Source organism: Astyanax mexicanus, chromosome 1 (assembly GCF_023375975.1).
Source record: "Astyanax mexicanus isolate ESR-SI-001 chromosome 1, AstMex3_surface, whole genome shotgun sequence".
Taxonomy (NCBI): Eukaryota; Metazoa; Chordata; class Actinopteri; order Characiformes; family Acestrorhamphidae; genus Astyanax; species Astyanax mexicanus.
The window spans coordinates 108,662,983-108,681,948 of record NC_064408.1 but is presented as its reverse complement, the minus strand read 5'-3'; the positions used below and the strand labels follow the sequence as shown (position 1 = coordinate 108,681,948).

General features: G+C 36.1%; 1 protein-coding gene across 1 annotated transcript; it reads left to right on the top strand.

The window, feature by feature from the left end:
• The first annotated feature begins 118 nt into the window (after positions 1-118).
• LOC103041197 (nebulette-like) lies at positions 119-18,705 on the top strand. Its single transcript, XM_049476502.1, has 25 exons — positions 119-193; positions 1,228-1,335; positions 2,337-2,417; positions 3,550-3,660; positions 3,776-3,886; positions 4,009-4,122; positions 4,238-4,348; positions 5,302-5,412; positions 5,727-5,837; positions 7,036-7,146; positions 7,636-7,737; positions 9,094-9,192; positions 10,977-11,090; positions 11,280-11,384; positions 12,494-12,601; positions 12,698-12,808; positions 13,917-14,027; positions 14,117-14,221; positions 14,391-14,495; positions 15,671-15,763; positions 15,863-15,935; positions 16,079-16,171; positions 16,402-16,542; positions 17,357-17,475; positions 17,858-18,705. The coding sequence occupies exons 1-25, from the start codon at positions 119-121 to the stop codon at positions 18,032-18,034; spliced, it is 2,700 nt and encodes an 899-aa protein (XP_049332459.1). The 3' UTR covers positions 18,035-18,705.
• The last annotated feature ends 261 nt before the right edge of the window (positions 18,706-18,966 follow it).

Below are 18,966 nucleotides of genomic sequence, written 5' to 3'. Positions count from 1 at the left end.
CAGAGACACAGACAAAAAGCCTCCTCAGACCAGAACAGAAATTAGGTTTAGCATCATACAGATCTTAGCAGAACTTTAATCAGATTCATTGTGTCTTAGTTTTATTTGCACTCTGGAAATGTCTACCGCTGATGCTAAAGATGCTGACAAGACAGATAAAGATGATACCAGTGATGCTTGTGCACTTGTGGAGGTGAGAGATTTCTCTTTCATTTGTCTTTTCTAATGATTGTGAGCAACAAACATATTTCTAAACCTGAATCAGTAGATCTAGAATGATGTTTACTCTTGTAAAGGTTAACACGTGGTAGTGAAGTGACTAGTTATAGTGACTATTTTCATTAAGCTGATTGAGCATAGTTTTAATGACATCAAACATCAGCAAGAAAAGCTTTTGGAAATTGTGGAATTTTACAGTGTAGTATTTTTCTAAGCGTAAAGAGTATATATATATATATATAGTACTGAAACATAGGCCTGCATGATATTTTTATAGCATCATTCTCTATGACATTTTTAATATCACAAAATATGTCACAGAACAAATATTGCAGTGTCTGTTTTTCAGTATCATACATCCCTACTGAAAAGAAAATTAAAGTGATAGTACCCAGTAAGAAAGTGCCTAAAACTAATTTAAATGCTCCTTGGAAAAAAATGGCAAAAATGGTTACTATAGTATCCAGTTTGTAAAAAAGCGTTTTTAACATTTCCTGTAATGTAGGAGTGTGCCATATTGTATCATACACAATGATATCATACACAATGATATCTGAAATATTGTGCTATATCACCCACCCCTAATTATTACATCAGGGTACTACTTTTTTTTACTGTTTTTTAGCAAAAAAACTGGATATATGGAGATATTTGAAGTGCAGTCGGTTGACTTCGGTTACAAATCTAATAAAATTTTTGTGTTGTTCCTTATTGCAGTAGTGTATTCTTGAAATATTTTTTTCAATTTAGTGTTTTGTCATATCACCAAGAGTATTGTTATTGTGAAAATACCATTAAATATCACAATATTATTTTATGGTCATATCGCCCACCCCTACTGTAGAGTATAAAACAGTATTACTTATGGTCTACTTCAAAACTCAGTTATCTCTGACCTCCATTACTTCAGGTTGTCTTTAACAGTCATGTATGTTAACAGTGATTTGATGATGAAAATTCTAAATATTAAATACTGTGTGAATTGTATAATTGTTTATTTATTACAAGGAGAAAGAGGAAATGAAAGAGCTTTTACCAGACTCTAATAGACCCATCTTACAAGATACTGCAGAGACTCAGAACACTGCTGAGATTACACAGCCTGCGGAATATAAGGTACAGCCACACAGTGAGGTGCAGCACACTGCTACATTTAGGTTCTTCTGAATGTGTGTCCTCCCAAACAATACATTTTAAAGCATTTCTAATTAATTGTCTGTGGCGTCCTGAGTTTAAAAAGCCTAACATTAAAACAGCTTCATTTAACATGATTATGTTTCACTGTAGAGAACAGACTTTCCTGGGTTGCTGTTTTAATACGTCAAGTATTTTTGTGTGTGATGTGTTTAGGAGTGAAAATGAACAAACTGGACAGCAGGAAAAAAGGAGTACCCTTGTAAAAGAAAAGTGCATTTTAGTATATTTGTTAATAGTATACTTAACATGGAAAAGTACATACTTTTAACATTAAAATTAAAACATACTTAAAAACATACTAACTGTTCTATTTTATAATAATTTATGACAACTGAAGTATATTTTAATTGTAATTAAGCTATATTTTATTACAACATTGAAACATTTGTTTGGGCTTTTCAGTACGTCTGCAAACTTAGTAGATTTTAGTATGTCTTTTTTAAACACATTTTTTAATACACTTGAAATTTATTGTGAATGTACTACTTTGCATATGGATGCACATATTGTGTACACCTTAATGTTACTGGGAAAAAATACGCTAAATTGCACTTAAAGCAGTAATTAATGCCACTCTTTATATTTTCTATCAATACAATGTTCCATTTAAAGCATATTGCTTAAAAATACATTCTATGGAAATACAGATAAAGTATATTTAATGGGTATTTTATAACGTATATAAACTAGAAAGTGTACTTTTAGTATTCTTTACCTAATTAATTTGAACATACTTTTTTAAGTAAATTCTTAAGTATACTTCCTTTTCACAAGAGAATACACTCTTCAGAGTGAGGTAACACACACACACTACACTATTGCTACTCTTCTGTTTGTTTGTAATTAAAAGTTTAAATTAATAATTAAATAAATAATTATGTAAATTTCTCCTCCTCATTATTCTAATCCTCTGGCTCCAGTATAAAGAAGGGAAGAAGGATTTATCCAGTTGTCTTTACTCCGCTCTGCCAGAGACCAGAGAGATGCAGTTTGCCAGAGAGGTGACTGAAATGATAAGTCACTTAATCTTACTATAAAACACTGTATGAGGAAATATAATTTTTATATTCAGTGATTATGATGATTATACTTATGATGATTGTATTAATGGTGATTATATTTAAGTTTTTGAATGTTCTATAATACTTATTACTGTATGCTTAAAATTACCTAACTGGGCAAGTCAACCAGTATGTCCACTTCCAGATACACTAGACAATCTAAAACAAATGCTAAATGTATTGCTAAACCAATGTGTTTTAACATATTTCAAAAAAATAAAAAATAAAGTAGTATTTTGGAGTTAAAAGGCTTGATTAAACTCACCTAAATCTGGTTATAAGTTAAAATGTTTTCTGCAGTCCATGAGACAGTTTTGGAAAATTTACACTTTACTCACATATTATTGAAATAAAATAATTATTCCAGGTCTAAAAGTACTCTAACACAATTGCCAACTGTAAAAATACACTACCTGGACAAAAAAAGTCTCCACCTGGATTTAAGTAAGTAAATGATGTGGGGTTGATGCTGCAGTTGGTCTGCAGGTCTAGGTTCAGCAACAGTATGTGCTGAAAGAATGAGGTCAGCTGACTACCTGAATATACTGAATGTAGACCAGGTTATTCCATCAATTGATTTTTTTTTCTTCCCTGATGACACGGGAATATTCCAAGATGGCAATGCCAGGATTTATGGGTCTGGAATTGTGAAAGAGTGATTCAGGGAGCATGAGATTATCATTTACACACATGGATTGTTCACCACAGAGTCCAGATCTTAACCTCATTGAGAATCTTTGGGATGTGCTGGAGAAGACTTTGTGCAGAGGTCAGACTCTACCATCATCAATGGTGATGATAGAGTATCATCATCAATCTTGGTGAAAAATGAATGCTACACTGGATTGAAATAAATCTTGTGACATTAAAGGAGCTTTTTAAAACAATGCCACAGTGAATACATGCCACAATCAAAGCTAAAGACTGTCCAACCAAATATTAGAGTGTGTATTAGGCAGTGTATTAGAGCATGCAATATAGTCCTTTAAAATACCAACCAAAGCTGTGCAATCTTTGTGTTTTTAAAAATGTCAGTTTTTTTTCTTTATAAACACTGAGGTATTCTTTTCAGGCCAAGTACAGGCAGGCTGCGAGACAGGTCCTGTCTTCTCCATCATACTTTCTTCTATCAGAAACACCAGAGACACTACACGCTAAAAAAGTCTCTCAGCTTCTGAGCAAGGTACAGCACAATGAACACCTCAGCACAAATCCTCCTATATCCTGTTCTGTATTTTCATTTTTATGCGTTCTTTCAAGCGTTATAAGAAATAACATTTAAAAATATGTATTTCTAGAATAAATACAGGGAGGAAAGTAGAACAGAGATGCAGAACTGTCTGTACTCTCTGCTCTCAGAAACCACAGAGAGTCAGTTCGCTAAATCAGTGTCTGATTTAGTAAGTGAGGTAAGTTCATTGTAAGCAGATCCTAATTTAATGATTGATTTAGACGTAATTATATCAAGCATTTTTTTTACAGTACATTTCACAGTGTTGCTTTAAAATCATGTTAACCTTCAACATTTTAGACTAAGTACAAGCAAAAAGCAAAGGAGAGGGTTTCTAGTTTTATCTCCTCCAATCTGCCTCAAACACATGAGATGCAGCTGACCAATGAGATGACCAATGCTGAAGCCCTCCAGGTACATAAGCAGAAGTGTGTGTGTGTGTATGTGTTATGTTAAATCTGCACTCGATTTATGCTAAATGTATGCTAAATGTATGCTAATTAATGCATATCTGTTTTTTTACTCCTAGAAAATGGATGAAACTGACTCTGAGTCAGATCTGTCTAACTGCCTCTATTCTCAGATGGCTGAGACAATTCAGACTCGTTTTGCAAAAGAGTTGGCTCCTACATTAAGTGAGGTGGGCTTTAATGGTTTTGTCTTAAAGGCGTAGTTTCTATAGAAACTGATTATTTTTTTGCTCCTTTTAAATATACAATAGGTCACTCCGAGTTATATATGCACGCTGCACATGAATCTGTTATTTTACCTTCATCACTTGCATTAGCCAATAAAAAAATAGACAGAAGAACAAGTGAATCAGGAAAAGACCCCAGACTGACACCAACCCGTAAATTTGGATTCATGACCTCGCCCACCTTGACTTACAACAAGGGAGCACCACTGTGCTGTTTGCCAATCAGTGACGATACATTGGCATGTCATGAATATTCATGTGCATTTGTTGGTGTGGCGCAATGGATAACACCACTACACTACTAGTGAGCTACCACATCATGTGGGAGACTGGGGTTCAGTTCCCGGTCTGGGTGACTGGATGTTGTGCTACAATGTTGTGCTACACCAATAAGAGTCATTGGACAAGACTCCTAACACTCCATTGATCCACCTCTGTAATATTTGAATAACCTTGTGAGTCATTTCGGATAAAAGAGTCAGCTAAATACTAATAATAAATCTAAATCTAAATGTAATGTGTTGATGAGTAAGAGCCAAAATCTTGTTTTTCTTCCCTGTCCACTTCTCCACCGAACTAAAACATCCTGATTTAGAACCCTGATAATCTGAAAGTGAAAGTCCAATTGCAATATATTTTTATTAAAATTAATGAAGTAGCCACGTCGATAAAAAAACAAGACAAGAATCTATCTATCTATCTATCTATCTATCTATCTATCTATCTATCTATCTATCTATCTATCTATCTATCTATCTATCTATCTATCTATCTATCTATCCAATTATTTAATCCACGAATAGTATATCAGCTCTGTTTTCTCACACTTACTCTATAGTCTATGATATCCAAACTTGGGATGATTTTTATTGTTGTTTTTTCCTGTTCCTGACTAGTATCAGTACAAACAGGAAGGGAAAAAGGAGCTTGCCAACTGCCTCTATGCCCTCCTGCCTAAAACCAGAGAAACACAGCATGCCAAGGAGCTCTCTCAGCTCTACAGCAAGGTACACACGTCTACATACAGTACAGTACATTACCCACACTGACCTTTAATCTGCTAAAGGATCATAACTCTGAATTAGGCAGCAAGCAGTGTCTTTATTATGTTAGTGGATATTATCACTAAAATTAAAAATATTCTTCTTTATTAACTTTAGTGATTCTCTGTATTTTACTTAATTAACTTAATTTGACTGATAATATACACTCACTTACCATTTCATTAAATCACATTACATTTAATTGTTATAATCTTACAAATCTATATATTTTCCTATATTTTATTTATTTATTTTTATGCCATTTTGTTATAATTTAGAAACATTATAAAGAAGGAGGGAAGAAGGATGCAGAAGCATGTCTTTATGCTCAGATGCCACAGACTATTGAGACAGTGTTTGCTAAGGAAGTGACCAATCATCAGAGTAACGTAAGTCTTTCTTATATTAATATAAGAACTTTACCAAATCAAAGTCAATGTTATTTTCATTCAAATGATTTTACAATATCACTAATCCATTCAAATTGTGGGGATGGCTTTCAAATAGATTTTAAGCATTTTATTTGTATTAATTCCATTTTCATATATTGTTAAAGAAATACCTGATTTCTGTTATGCTTCGCTTGCATTGTATTAAGATGCTTGTTGAGACAGATTTCCTTTCTGTCTCAGATTATGGTGAGATTTTATGCATGTATGCTCTGAGGGTCTTGGACTCTTGTTGGCTCTTACAGCACACGCTCAGTGCCGGTTTAGACTGCTTTGCTTGGGGGGGCGGGGGGGGGGCAGTAGAACATAATTGATTGGGATGTTAATAGTTATATTTTTAATGATACTAGCTAAAATGTATGTATGCAGTAAAGAAATATAAATGTTGCATGTGTCTTCAAACTTATACTGAAGCATAATAATTAAAGAGTATAATTTGCTTATGTAAATTAATAAAGATGATCTAATTGTGATTAATTTCAACACCCCACCTTGAATAAATCATAATTATATTGATGGAACAATTCTGTTATGTGGAGAAAAGTATTTAACATCCAAAAGTGGAAATACAAATAAGTGAGAATACAAATATGATTGTCAATTGCAAAAAAAACCAAAAAAAAAACAGTTGATTGGTCAAAAAAACAAAATAAAACTAATTATGTTCAATGTGTTTTATAGGATATTCTTCACCTAATATTCAACAGAAATTCCTCTTTTTACAGATTGTATTAAAACTTATTTTCATATTGAAAAAGAGGAAGAAATTACGAAATTACATAAAATAAGAAAGATAGTACATTTTCCATAACATCGACAGAAAATTCCTACAATCCTGAACCAGATTTTTCCATTAAAGTACAGTACAATCCAGTTTAAAAAAATGTAAAGATTAAAAGCGCTCATAAATGAAAAGTTATCCTATTTTTGAAGTTAAATGATAAACACGCATACAAAGTGGAAAAGTGAAATATAACTAAGAGAAGGTTAAAGCTGAATATTTAATGTTGAATAGACTTTTTTATGTGATTATGTGTTTTTTGGTAAGTGCGTGTTTTACAGTACAGCAGTAAGTTAGAAGGTTATACTTGTATACTGGTGTTACTGGTCTACATGGTGTTTATATGCTTCGTTGTAGAAACTCTACAAGGAAAAATACAATGCAGAGAAAGGGAAGTCCCTCTATGCCTCCATGAAAACACTGCCAGCTATGGAGCACGCCATGGAGGTCAACAAGGAGCAGAGCAATGTAACTTCTGTTTCACTGCCTGTTTACAAATTACAAACATTTTTTAAGTTTCTGCATTATCTGTGGTAATTGATTAATCAAAAGTAATCAGACATGTAATTGAGACACAGTTTAATAGCACCTCATATATAAACAAAACGACATCACTAAATTATATACTGTGCTTTCTAATAAGAGAATATTGTCTCAAATTGTCACAAAAGAACAACTTTGTAGAAGACAGAAGAAACTTAACTTTGAATTGAAGTCAATGTAAAGTCTTTTTGGAGCATTTCTATTGGTCCATTCATAACATCCATATTTAAATTATCTACAAAATGGAACAATGTCCTGCCACTGTTAATGAACTGCATTGTGGAAGTGTTCAAAATCTCCTTAGTTTTAAGGATATTTAATTGCTGTGAATAACATTGTATTCAGTCTTTTTAAGCATGTTTTACAGTTAATGTTTGCAAGTGATTTTTTGTATTCTGCTTTTTATCATTTAAGGTGAACTATAGAAAAGGGATTCAACAGGTTCACAAGTTCCATGAAGTAGCAGACAGGCCAGACATCCTGAGAGCCATTCAAGCTACGAAACTAGCCAGTAATGTACGCACCCAGTATTATATACTTACACACTGTATATCAGTGCAGTCTAAAAAAAGCAAGTATCTCCAAAACAAAGTCAAAGTCAAAGTCAAAGTGGTTTTTATTGTCATTTCAGCTATATACAGAATACACAGTGAAACGAAACAACGTTCCTCCAGGGACCATGGTGCACATAAACACAGTGTAGACAGAACAATAGTGCAACAGTACAAAAGTGCAGACAGACAATACAACACAATACAGACAAAGAATAATAAATAACAAGACAGTGTGCAAATTTTGCAGTGTGCAAAAAAGACCAGGTGAGGTAGTAATTACCTCTATTACACAGTGTGCAATAGAGTCCAGTGAGGTAGTAGGGTTTTTAGTGCTTTCCATTTTCTGGGGTAAGTGGGGTAAGAGTGTGTGTGCATGTACAGAAAAACCATCAGTTCAGTCTCTGCAGTTGAGGAGTCTGATGGCTTGGGGGTAGAAGCTGTTGCAGAATCTGGTCGTGCTGGACCGGATGCTGCGGTACCTTCTTCCCGAAGGCAGGAGGGAGAATAGTTCGTGTGAGGGATGAGTGGGGTCATTCACAATGCTGGTTGCTTTGCGGATGCTGCGGGTGGTGTAAATGTCCGTGATGGAGGGGAGAGAGACGCCGATGATCCTCTCAGCTGTCCTCACAATACGCTGGAGGGTCTTGCGGTCAGAGACGGTGCAGGTCCCAAACCAGGCAGTGATGCAGCTGCTTAGGATGCTCTCAATGGTCCCTCTATTGAACAGCGACTTTACAGGAAAGGAATACAACATTTAAAACTTTTAATGAAAGTAAATGTAAAAAGAGTTTCTTTCTGGTCATTTTGGAGAATTTCTATTGGTCCATTAATCAATAAATTACTCAGTATAAGGGACAGTTTGACATAAGTAAGAACATAATTGATTGGGATGTTAATAGTTATATTTTTAATGATACTAGCTAAAATGTATGTATGCAGTAAAGAAATATAAATTTTGCATGTGTCTTCAAACTTATACTGAAGCATAATAATTGAAGAGTATAATTTGCTTAATTTGCTTATGGTCATTTTGGAGAATTTCTATTGGTCCATTAATCAATAAATTACTCAGTATAAGGGACAGTTTGTCTGTTCAAATTATGTAGTAAACTAAATCTACAAAAATGGAGATACTTGTTTTTCATTGGACAGCAAATATACTGTGCATATGACCTATTCTCTATGTGGCTGACTGTATTTACATCTTTTTTATTCTCTTTTAAGAATATATGACATATATATCATACAGCTCATTTCCTGTGATAAAATTTTTACTTATTTATTGAACAGCAGAACATTTTTATTTCCTTACCTACAGGTGGCCTATAAAAATAAGGTGGACACCTTTAAAGAACAGGCACTTTTGCAGAGACCTGATATTGACCACGCCATGCAAGCGGCTAAAGTTGCCAGCAAGGTGAAAAATTCAACTCAATTCATGTCAAGAAAAACGTGTGAGTTTTTTCATCTCAATTTTTTAAAGATCAAGAACCACGGGCCTCATTTATAAAGGCTGCGTATGCGTAAAAACAGGCCTGAAATGTGCGTGCGCAACATCTCACTTAAAGCGGAGAGGGTGCGCATTTCTAGCACAGAAAAACGGGGCAAAGAGTCTAAAAGCGGAGAGAGTGCGCATTTCTAGCACAGAAAAACAGGGCAAAGAGTCTAAAAGCGGAGAGAGTGCGCATTTCTAGCACAGAAAAACAGGGCAAAGAGTCTAAAAGCGGAGAGAGTGCGCATTTCTAGCACAGAAAAACAGGGCAAAGAGTCTAAAAGCGGAGAGAGTGCGCATTTCTAGCACAGAAAAACAGGGCAAAGAGTCTAAAAGCGGAGAGGGTGTGCATTTCTAGCACAGAAAAACAGGGCAAAGAGTCTAAAAGCGGAGAGAGTGCGCATTTCTAGCACAGAAAAACAGGGCAAAGAGTCTAAAAGCGGAGAGAGTGCGCATTTCTAGCGCAGAAAAACGGGCCAATGAGTCTAAAAGTTGCCGTAATTAAGGAGTTTAATATTAAGAGACATCATGAAATTAAACATCAATTTTAAAAATCTTAGTTTACGCAACACTGTCAAAGATAAAGATAGTAAGTGATAAAAAATGGTGTTTAAATGAAATAATCAGGAAAAAAAGTATTATTTAAAGTGGTATATTTCATTATTTGTTTTATTATAGAGTCTGTGGCCCGTGACTTCAAATATATTTCTCCTTCTGGCCCCCAACAAAAAAAGTTTGGACACCCCTGTACTAGAGGATAGATCGGGCCCAAAAAATCCACCCCGACCCAGCCCAAGCCCGTGCAGGTTCTGCCCGAGCCCGACCCGAACAGAATTATGTTAATTAACACTGTAACATAGAACCATAGAGCTATTATTTAATTAAAATGACTTTTAAGAACAGCTACACACAGTGCTGCAAGTCAAACGGGGAGGAGTTCATGTGCGAGAGAGAAAGAAAGAGAGAGAGAGAGAGAGAGAGAGAGAGAGAGATATGCGTGTTCTGGTGTATTTTTTTCACTTTCAGTTTTCGTTATTTGGTTAGTTTCCATTAACATTAGTAATTGGTTACTTAGCAACATTGTGATTATCACACCAGAGCTTTATTTAAAAATAAAAATATAATTAAAAAACAGATGCCTACATCTCAGACTATTTTCTGGAGCCCGACCCGACCCGAGGAATGTGGTGGGAAATCTCGGCCCGAACTGACCCGATTTCGGGTCGGGCCTCGGGTCAGGACGGGTTCGGGCAGAGAATCTAAGCTCTAGTTCATACTGCATTAATCAAGATTTAGAAAGGAAGGCAACATGTTGTCCTCTGTAATAAAGAGAGAGGAAATAGCTGTACCTAATTGCATAAAAGTACAGCTCTATAAATAGGCAGAAAAGAATAATGCATGTCTTTTATAATAACTTTTTTAGCATTACTCGTAGACGTGCAGATTTATAGAGACCAGCGTTACGGAATCAGGCAGTAAATGTCCTCTTACCTTTGTTCCCGACCCAAAATCTCTGCGTCAGTTTGGCTTGTGTAGATTAATGCAGATTTATATTTGTTTTTGCTTTATGTTCAATATAGCATTCTACTCTTCATGTTTATTGTATGGATCATATTCTGAATCCTTATTCCTCTCCCTGTGGATTCCACAGTATTTCCTCATTATCTCAGTTTCTCTTATACACACATTAATAATCTGTCTTTATCTAGGTTCACTACAAGCAGAAGTTTGAAGGAGACCAGAGAGCCCACAAGCCAGTGTACAATCCCAGTGACTGCTTATCATTTAAACACGCAAAAGCTGCCACAGCACTTATCAGTCAGGTGATTACACATCCAGGAATAGGAAAGAGATTTTTAACTTTATTCCTCTTGGCATGGCTGTTTATGATATGAATAAATTACAGAAATTTGAGTTTCAGCACATTCAATTATTGCATGCATACAAATTCCAGGTGTGAATTGGCACAGTATAAGAACTGTTATTTTTCTTCTATAACCCGCTTCCATCAGGTGCAGTATAGGAAGAAGTATGAAGAGGCTAAGGGACAGTATCACTTCTCCCTGAACACAGCAGAACATCTCCACCATAAAGAGAATAGTGTTCTGCAGAGTCAGGTATTCTGCTGAATCAAATCAAATCAGATCAAATCAAATTTATTTGTGTAGCGCTTTTTACACCTGATGTTGTCGCAAAGCAGTTTTACAGAAATGTGATGGCAGGACAGAGAACCAGTCAAAATATTGAACATACAATACAGAACCCAGTGACCACGTAAAGTCTTTTTTAAAAGTCTGTAAAATCAATGATCTTTTCAGAGCTGACATTTTTCTGATTTGTTCCCCCATAATCACATTATGCTATTTATCATGTATTTAAATTAAAGAATAGGTAGTGGTTTATCTTATTGCAGCTGCTTATGTTTAATGATTTAAGTAATATCATTAATGAAACCTGATGGAAATGTATTTTGCGATTAGTAAACAAAATTACATTGGTAATATAATTATTCAGCAAATTTACCTTCAGTATAATTCACTTAAAAAAAACTTAGTACAACAGGTTAACAATAAGATTATAATAGTAATAAGTGTACAGTATTTTCAATTGAGACAATATTGTCATATCATACAGCTCTGGAGAAAATTAAGAGACCACTTCAGTTTCTGAGTTTCTCTGATTTTGCTATTTATAGGTTTATGTTTGAGTAAAATGAACATTGTTGTTTTATTCTATAAACTACGGACAACATTTCTCCCAAATTTCAAATAAAATCATCAAATTAGATCATTTATTAGCAGAAAATGAGAAATGGCTGAAATAACAAAAAAAGATGCAGAGCTTTCAGACCTCAAATAATGCAAAGAAAACAAGTTCATATTCATAAAGTTTTAAAAGTTTATAAGTGGTTTTTAATCACAGTTTTCATGCATCTTGGCATGTTCTCCTCCATCAGTCTTACACACTGCTTTTGGATAACTTTATTCCACTCCTGGTACAAAGATTCAAGCAGTTCAGCTTGGTTTGATGGCTTGTGATCATACATCTTCCTCTTGATTATATTCCAGAGGTTTTTAATTCAGTAAAATCAAAGAAACTCATCATTTTTAAGTGCTCTCTTATTTTTTCCAGAGCTGTATATTATCAATTAAAGTGTAAAGTTTTAAGGTGAGTTTAAGTTGTAGCATTTGTGTTTAACTTTTGTGAATGCTGGATGTGAGAACAGGTGAGGTACAGACAGGACTATGAGAAGAATAAGAGTAAAGTGAAGATGGAGTTTGGAGACACGCAGTTCTACAGAGTGTCCAAAGAGGCTCAGAAACTGCAGAGTAAGGTGATGAACACTTTTACTATTTGGGTTTGTTAAGTTTATAAGAGTTTTCTTAATAAAGACGACCAGACTATGTTTTTGCTGTGCGTCTGTGTGTAGAAGGAGTACTGTAAAGACTATGAGAACTGCATTAAAGGAAAAGTTCAGATGGATGTAGAATCAACACCTGGATACCTGAGTGCATGCAGTGCCAACAGACTCCTGAGTGAGGTAAACACAGAAACACTGTACTGTTTGAGTTAAGACCTTCTCAGAGTGTGTTTACCTTCCCAAAATGTTAGCACGCATTCAAATAAAGCATTCAGTATTTATTCCCAGCAAAATCAGATTAGCTGTAAAATAAACTTTCAGTTAGTGTCTGTTCTGATGTACAGAAGGATCTGGAGCTGGAGATAAGTCTAAAAGAGATACCAGATTTGTACGAGTCAAGAATGATGGATCTGCAGAAAATGTAGTTTAGTACATTATAGAAAATTTTGCAATGTGTATAGACTGTTTATTTTAATGGTTTAATACATAATGCACAATATTATGTCTGTATAAACTGTTTTTTTTCATGAAAATACAGTAAAGTATACATTGCAATCATCCTTGTGATTATAAATTCCACAAAATGTTAATTGTTTTAAACGATAATTGAATACGAAATTATCATATTTCTCAAACACTTTATTTAATGAACATAATCCAGCAAATTACCACTTAAAGATTTTCCTAGTTTGTTTGTAGGTTGTGTAGGTGTAAACTGTAGCTTTCTTGGTCAAAGACAAGTATTAAATAGCTTTTAAAACTAACAACAGTATTAGTAGAAGGAAGAATGCAGGAGATGCATGAATTTAAGAGAACATGGGATGTAGAGAACTATTACAGGAGAAAGGTCCCCTATTAATGCAGCTTGCTATCAGCTGTCAGAGCCCTGAGAGAGTACAATTGGCCTTGCGCTCTCTGGGTGGGTAGATGGCACTCTAGGGTGATGTTGATCAGCACAATGCGTCTGTGAGCTGATGTTTTAGATCTGAGTCGCTGCATTTTCCTCCGCGTGCACTGTGATGCTACTCGACAAAGTTTAAAAGAAAGAGGTGGTGGCTGACTTCACATGTATCGGAGGAGGCATGTGCTAGTCTTCACTCTCCTGGTGTTGTGGCATCACTATTGATAAGGGATATACAGCTGAGGAGCAGCTGACTGGGTGGGACAATTGGCCAGATAAATTAAGATAAAAATGGAAAAAATTAGAAATAAAATGATATACTTAACATCCTGAATAAACTCTGAATGCTGAGTGGTTTGTTTGGTTCTTCATTTCCTGTTCTGACAGAAGGAGTACTGTAAGGACCTGAAGACGGAGATCACAGGGAAGCGTGTGGATATTGGGACTGATGCAGTGGAGATACAGAGAGCTATGAAAACATCACAAATAACCAGCCAGGTTCATACCACCAGAAATCCACCTGGATTAAATTGTATTAATCGGAATTGTATCTATATCTAATTATACATTCGTCCCCTCATGTGCAGAAAAAGTATAAGGATAATGCAGAGGCGCTGAAGTGCTCGTATGCTGTGATGCCAGATACACCAGAAATGGAGAGAGCCAAGATCAACCAGCGCAACATCAGTTCAGTCAGTAACACTTCAGTTTTTTCATTTGTTCATTCATTCATTCATTCAATCATTCTTTCAATCAGTTGTTTGAATTATACACTTTAAACGAAATATTGTACTGTTGGTTTAATGTACAATTAGCATAATTTTAAATTATTTGAGCAAAAATATTTTTTTCTGTTTTTAGGTGAGGTACTCTTGGGATGTAAAGCATATGAAGAGGCTGACGCTGGCTGTAACTGAGACTCCAGAGATTATACTGGCTAAAGAGAACACCAAGAAGATCAGCAACGTGAGTCTGCCTCCACAAACGTACCTAATGTTCTATTCTAAAGCTTTTCAGTCATTTGATTTTTACCACTGTCCACGTTTTAACCTTAATGTTACAGGTCTAGCTCCTTTACTGGCTGGCTGGAGTAAGATCTGTAGCTCCATATGTTTTAATGACATAACAGCCCATTTTCCATCTATCTTCTTCTCTAAACTGTCTTTCCCTCTCCAGTGTCTAATTCCAACAGTTAGTTGTCCATGTGCTCATTCTGGCATGTTTTATTTTCTCACATAGGAATGAAGTGTTTGACAGCCTTGGGTGGATAAGACTTTTCTGTTCTTTACTAGAAGTAAATAAGTGGACATAGCGCAGACTTCCCAAGTCTCCCGGAAGTTGCGGGATTCTACTGCATATCAGTAATGGCCCCCTGATGCCCGCAAATTTAGATAAAATCTCCTGGAATCTGAAACGAGTGGCCCAACAGTGAACACAAACACACACACAGGGAACACAGACTTTTTTTTTACTCAATCGCGTGTGTGAAAGAGAAGGAGATGGAGAGAAAGGTGCTCCCCTCGTGTGCATATTCAAGAAGTGCATGTAAACAGAGAGAGTTCTGATTGGCCTGTTCTCTGCAAAGAGTCTGTGAGTCAACCAATCAGTTTTTAGTGTGGCGGACGGTATGTGTTTAGTGAATGAGAGAAGGAGCATCATGGCTCCCATTAAAACTAATTTCTCCTCTGACTACTCTAAAGTATATCCATGTCTGGTAAAAGTAAAAAACAATGAACCTCTTGCCCGCTGTACAGTTTGTAATAGTGATTTTAGCATTGCCCACAGGGAACTAAATGACTGCAAAAGGCATGTTGAGGTGAGGTAATGTGACTATAAAAAGTCAGAGAACAGAGTTGCCTGAGGTGTACTTTTGCTTTTTTGCTTTTGTTTGTGGCGTGCTTGCAGAAATGTCTTCTTTCGCATCACTCTCCCATACAGCTTCTCCTTGTGCAAAGTGCGCTGTATTTTGTCCGATGCACAGTGACTCCATCTGCAGCAAGATGATGCTGCAGCTCTTTGGAGGTGGTCTGTGGATTGTCCTTGACTGTTTTCTACAGTTATTGGTCTATACAGATTTAATCCATCTATATCATTATGTCTTTGTTGTGTTTGTGTGTGTGTATGTATGTGTGTATGTACAGGTAAAGTACAGGGAGGAGGTGGGGAGTGGGATATCAGTAAAGGACACCCTTGAAATGGAAAGAGCTCGGAGGAACCAGATGAACATTAGCTCAGTAAGTGCAATTATATATGCACCATTTTATGTATATAAATGTCAGAAATGTTTATAACAGGATTAGAAATCGTATTAATCATACATTGTCCTGCCTTAGGTAAAGTATCGTGAGGACTTTGAGCGGACACGTGGGAGGAGCTGCACTCCTGCTCTGAAAAACACTGGTACTGGTCAGTCAATCAATCAATCAATTAATTAATTAATTAATTAATTTTGAATAATGTTATATTTTATATTAGTTTACAAATGTTACCCTACCTTTTGTTGCTTGTAAAAGAAAACGGATTAAAATTGCTTATTATTTGTGTATAAGGCCGACAGGTGTGGAGAACTGATCCAGGCTCCATATTTGACTTTGATCCTGTGGAGGACAATATTCAGTCTAGAAGCCTGCGCAGAATGTCTGGTACTGCTGCATTCACTTCACCCATAAAGGACATCCTTTTCACATGCATTTTAGGACAAGCTGAACAATGTAGATCTGTAACTGAAAGTGATGATATGCCATTTTTGCTAGAGTTGCCCAGCCTACATATTTAAAAAGTTTCACAGTGCAGTTAGCACACCATTCTCAGTCTACTGTATTATTTTTTGTGTTTGCATATACCAGAGACTATGTGTGTATGTGTGCATTAGAGCGGCCAGGTCACGTCAGCAGGCACTCTGTGCTTTCCTGTGCTGAGTCTGTGTGCAGCTCATCGGTATCTGAGGAATGGGGCGATGAGAGCACGTCTTCAAACAGCAGCATGTCCACATTGCGGAACACACCCAGCACAGGTAAATACAACACTCATCCACTTACACAGGATGAATGGGGAATCCCACATTGAAATATTCAGTGAGTGATTTGCATGGACCTTTTATGGGTAAATGTGGGCGGTAGGCAGGCGGGACACCAGGCTGGCTCACTTGTGCAAATTTATGAGCAGATTGTGATTTATAAAGAGGAAACAGCCCCTGGTCCTCATGTTGACAAATAGCAAAAAAAAAAAACACTTTAGAACCTACATTTTGGACTGAGTATGGGTTTAAGTTCAGCCCTGGTTGTGGGACTCAACACTGCGTCAGCTCTTATACTTTCAGTAGACATCAGTAGAAAGAGTCACAGACATCACACCATTCACTTCATAACTCAGTTTAACATGTAAACCCAAGGTTCACGTTTTATGGTGTTATTATTTTTAGTGGGTTTTTGTTAATCACATAAAATTACTAATTGCAGACCCATTTCAGATAGATAGATGGATAGATGGATAGACAGATACTTTATTTATCCCGAAGGAAATGTAGGCATCCAGCAGCAACAACACAAACAAATAAGAAACATATTTAAACATAAATTAAAACACAGAAGAACAGAAAATATATAAGGCTATAAAAACTTACTATACAAGGTAAAGATATATCTGTAAACAGTGCAGCGCAGTATATGTTCAAAACCTGCCCTAAACCAAACTTTGCTGCACATGTACAAAAGAATGACTACATATTTTCGCACCTGCTAATTTGAGTGTTCTGTAGATCTGTGCTTTTCCCTCACCTCATGTTTCTTCATTCATTAATTTCTCTTTTCTATGAATGTGTTCTCCAGCTTCTGTTATTTCAGATCCTGTCCAGCAGATCAGCCAAAGCCACCACCTACAACCACATCATCAGCAGGGGTACACAGCTGTTCAAACTGTTCAGTCTACGCCACATTTAGACATAATGGTGAGAGATCTTTTTTTGTTTTCTGTTTTTTTAAGACCTACACCACCAACATACCTGTGCCCAACTTTTCTTACCATATATTGAGTACAATACTCAAGTATTGTACTGTAGATAAGTCTGGTAATTTATTCTCGTCCGGATCCACATATCTGAGTTTGTGAAAAGCCACGCACCGTAATTACACTTTGTGCGTGCGTTTCGACGGAGATCCACGTAAAAACAACAGCGAGTGGAAATGGAGGAGCTACTGAACACAAAGTCATGTGACCAAGAAAGCCAAAAAAACTCACTGGTCCTCCTGTTTTTTTTTATTGCAGTCTGGATGCAAAATTACTAATGTACAGATGATGAACTGCAATCTTTTTGTCTATTTCTATCACAGAGAGTGTATCGCGCTCTGTATGATTACACAGCTCAAGATCATGATGAGGTCTCCTTTCAGGACGGTGATGTCATCATCAGCCTGCAGCCGGTTGATGAAGGCTGGATGTACGGCACTGTACAGAGAACAGGACAGGCTGGCATGCTGCCAGCTAATTATGTGGAGTGTTTAAGTTAAACCTGACTGTCAGATTAATTCTCACCAGCATGTGTGTGTTTCACTGTTATGTTAGTGCTTATACTACACTTGTATTTACGCATAGTTTTGAGCACATTTGTACTTTGTACTCATGTATTTACTAATATTTAATACTGTTATTTGGTTCATTCCAGAGGATCGACTACCTTTTACTGCTTAACTGTTTTCTTTTTTTTACTGTTGGGTTGAGAATGGTCCATCACCCAAACATGGTAAATATGGGTAACAGGCAGACCAGTGATAACTGAACAACAGGCTACAGTATGATGTTTAACATCTTTCTAAACTGTAATGTAGGTCTGCCTCATATGTACAAAATGGGAGCATATAAAAATGTACGTATTTAAAAAAATAGAATAAATATTAAAAAGTATAATCTGGTGCACCTTATGTATGAATTTTACTAGTCAGGTTGTAGGAAGCAGTAAAGCTACTCTGCTAAAGCACAGCATTATACAGGAGTTTCAGTGAAGTTTTCCAACACCGAGACTGGAGTAGCATCAGCATTAGCCGCTAACAGTGCTAAGCGCTAGCTCTTTTACCATTTAGAAATAAGTATTATAGGCCAGTAACCTGCTGCTAACCCTGGCTAGCACTGCTAAAGCAGCATTAGCATTAGCCGCTAACCGCACTAGCTCTTTCATTGTTCAGAGGTGAGTATTATCAGACTTTTGCCTGTGTGTTTACCGTGTTAAATACAAGGGACGAAAAGCTAGCTAATCACCCTGGCTTACCGAAACACTCAGGGTTCCTCAGTGTAGCGCTGTCAGGCCGCATTAGTGGAAATCTGTAAATCTAAGTTTACTGTAGATAAACAGAAGCGCTTTACTCACCCAAATAAACAGTTTTCAGGAGAGAAATCTGTGTAGATTGACATGCAGCGCTCGTTTAACTTTAGTTTCTCTTTTTTT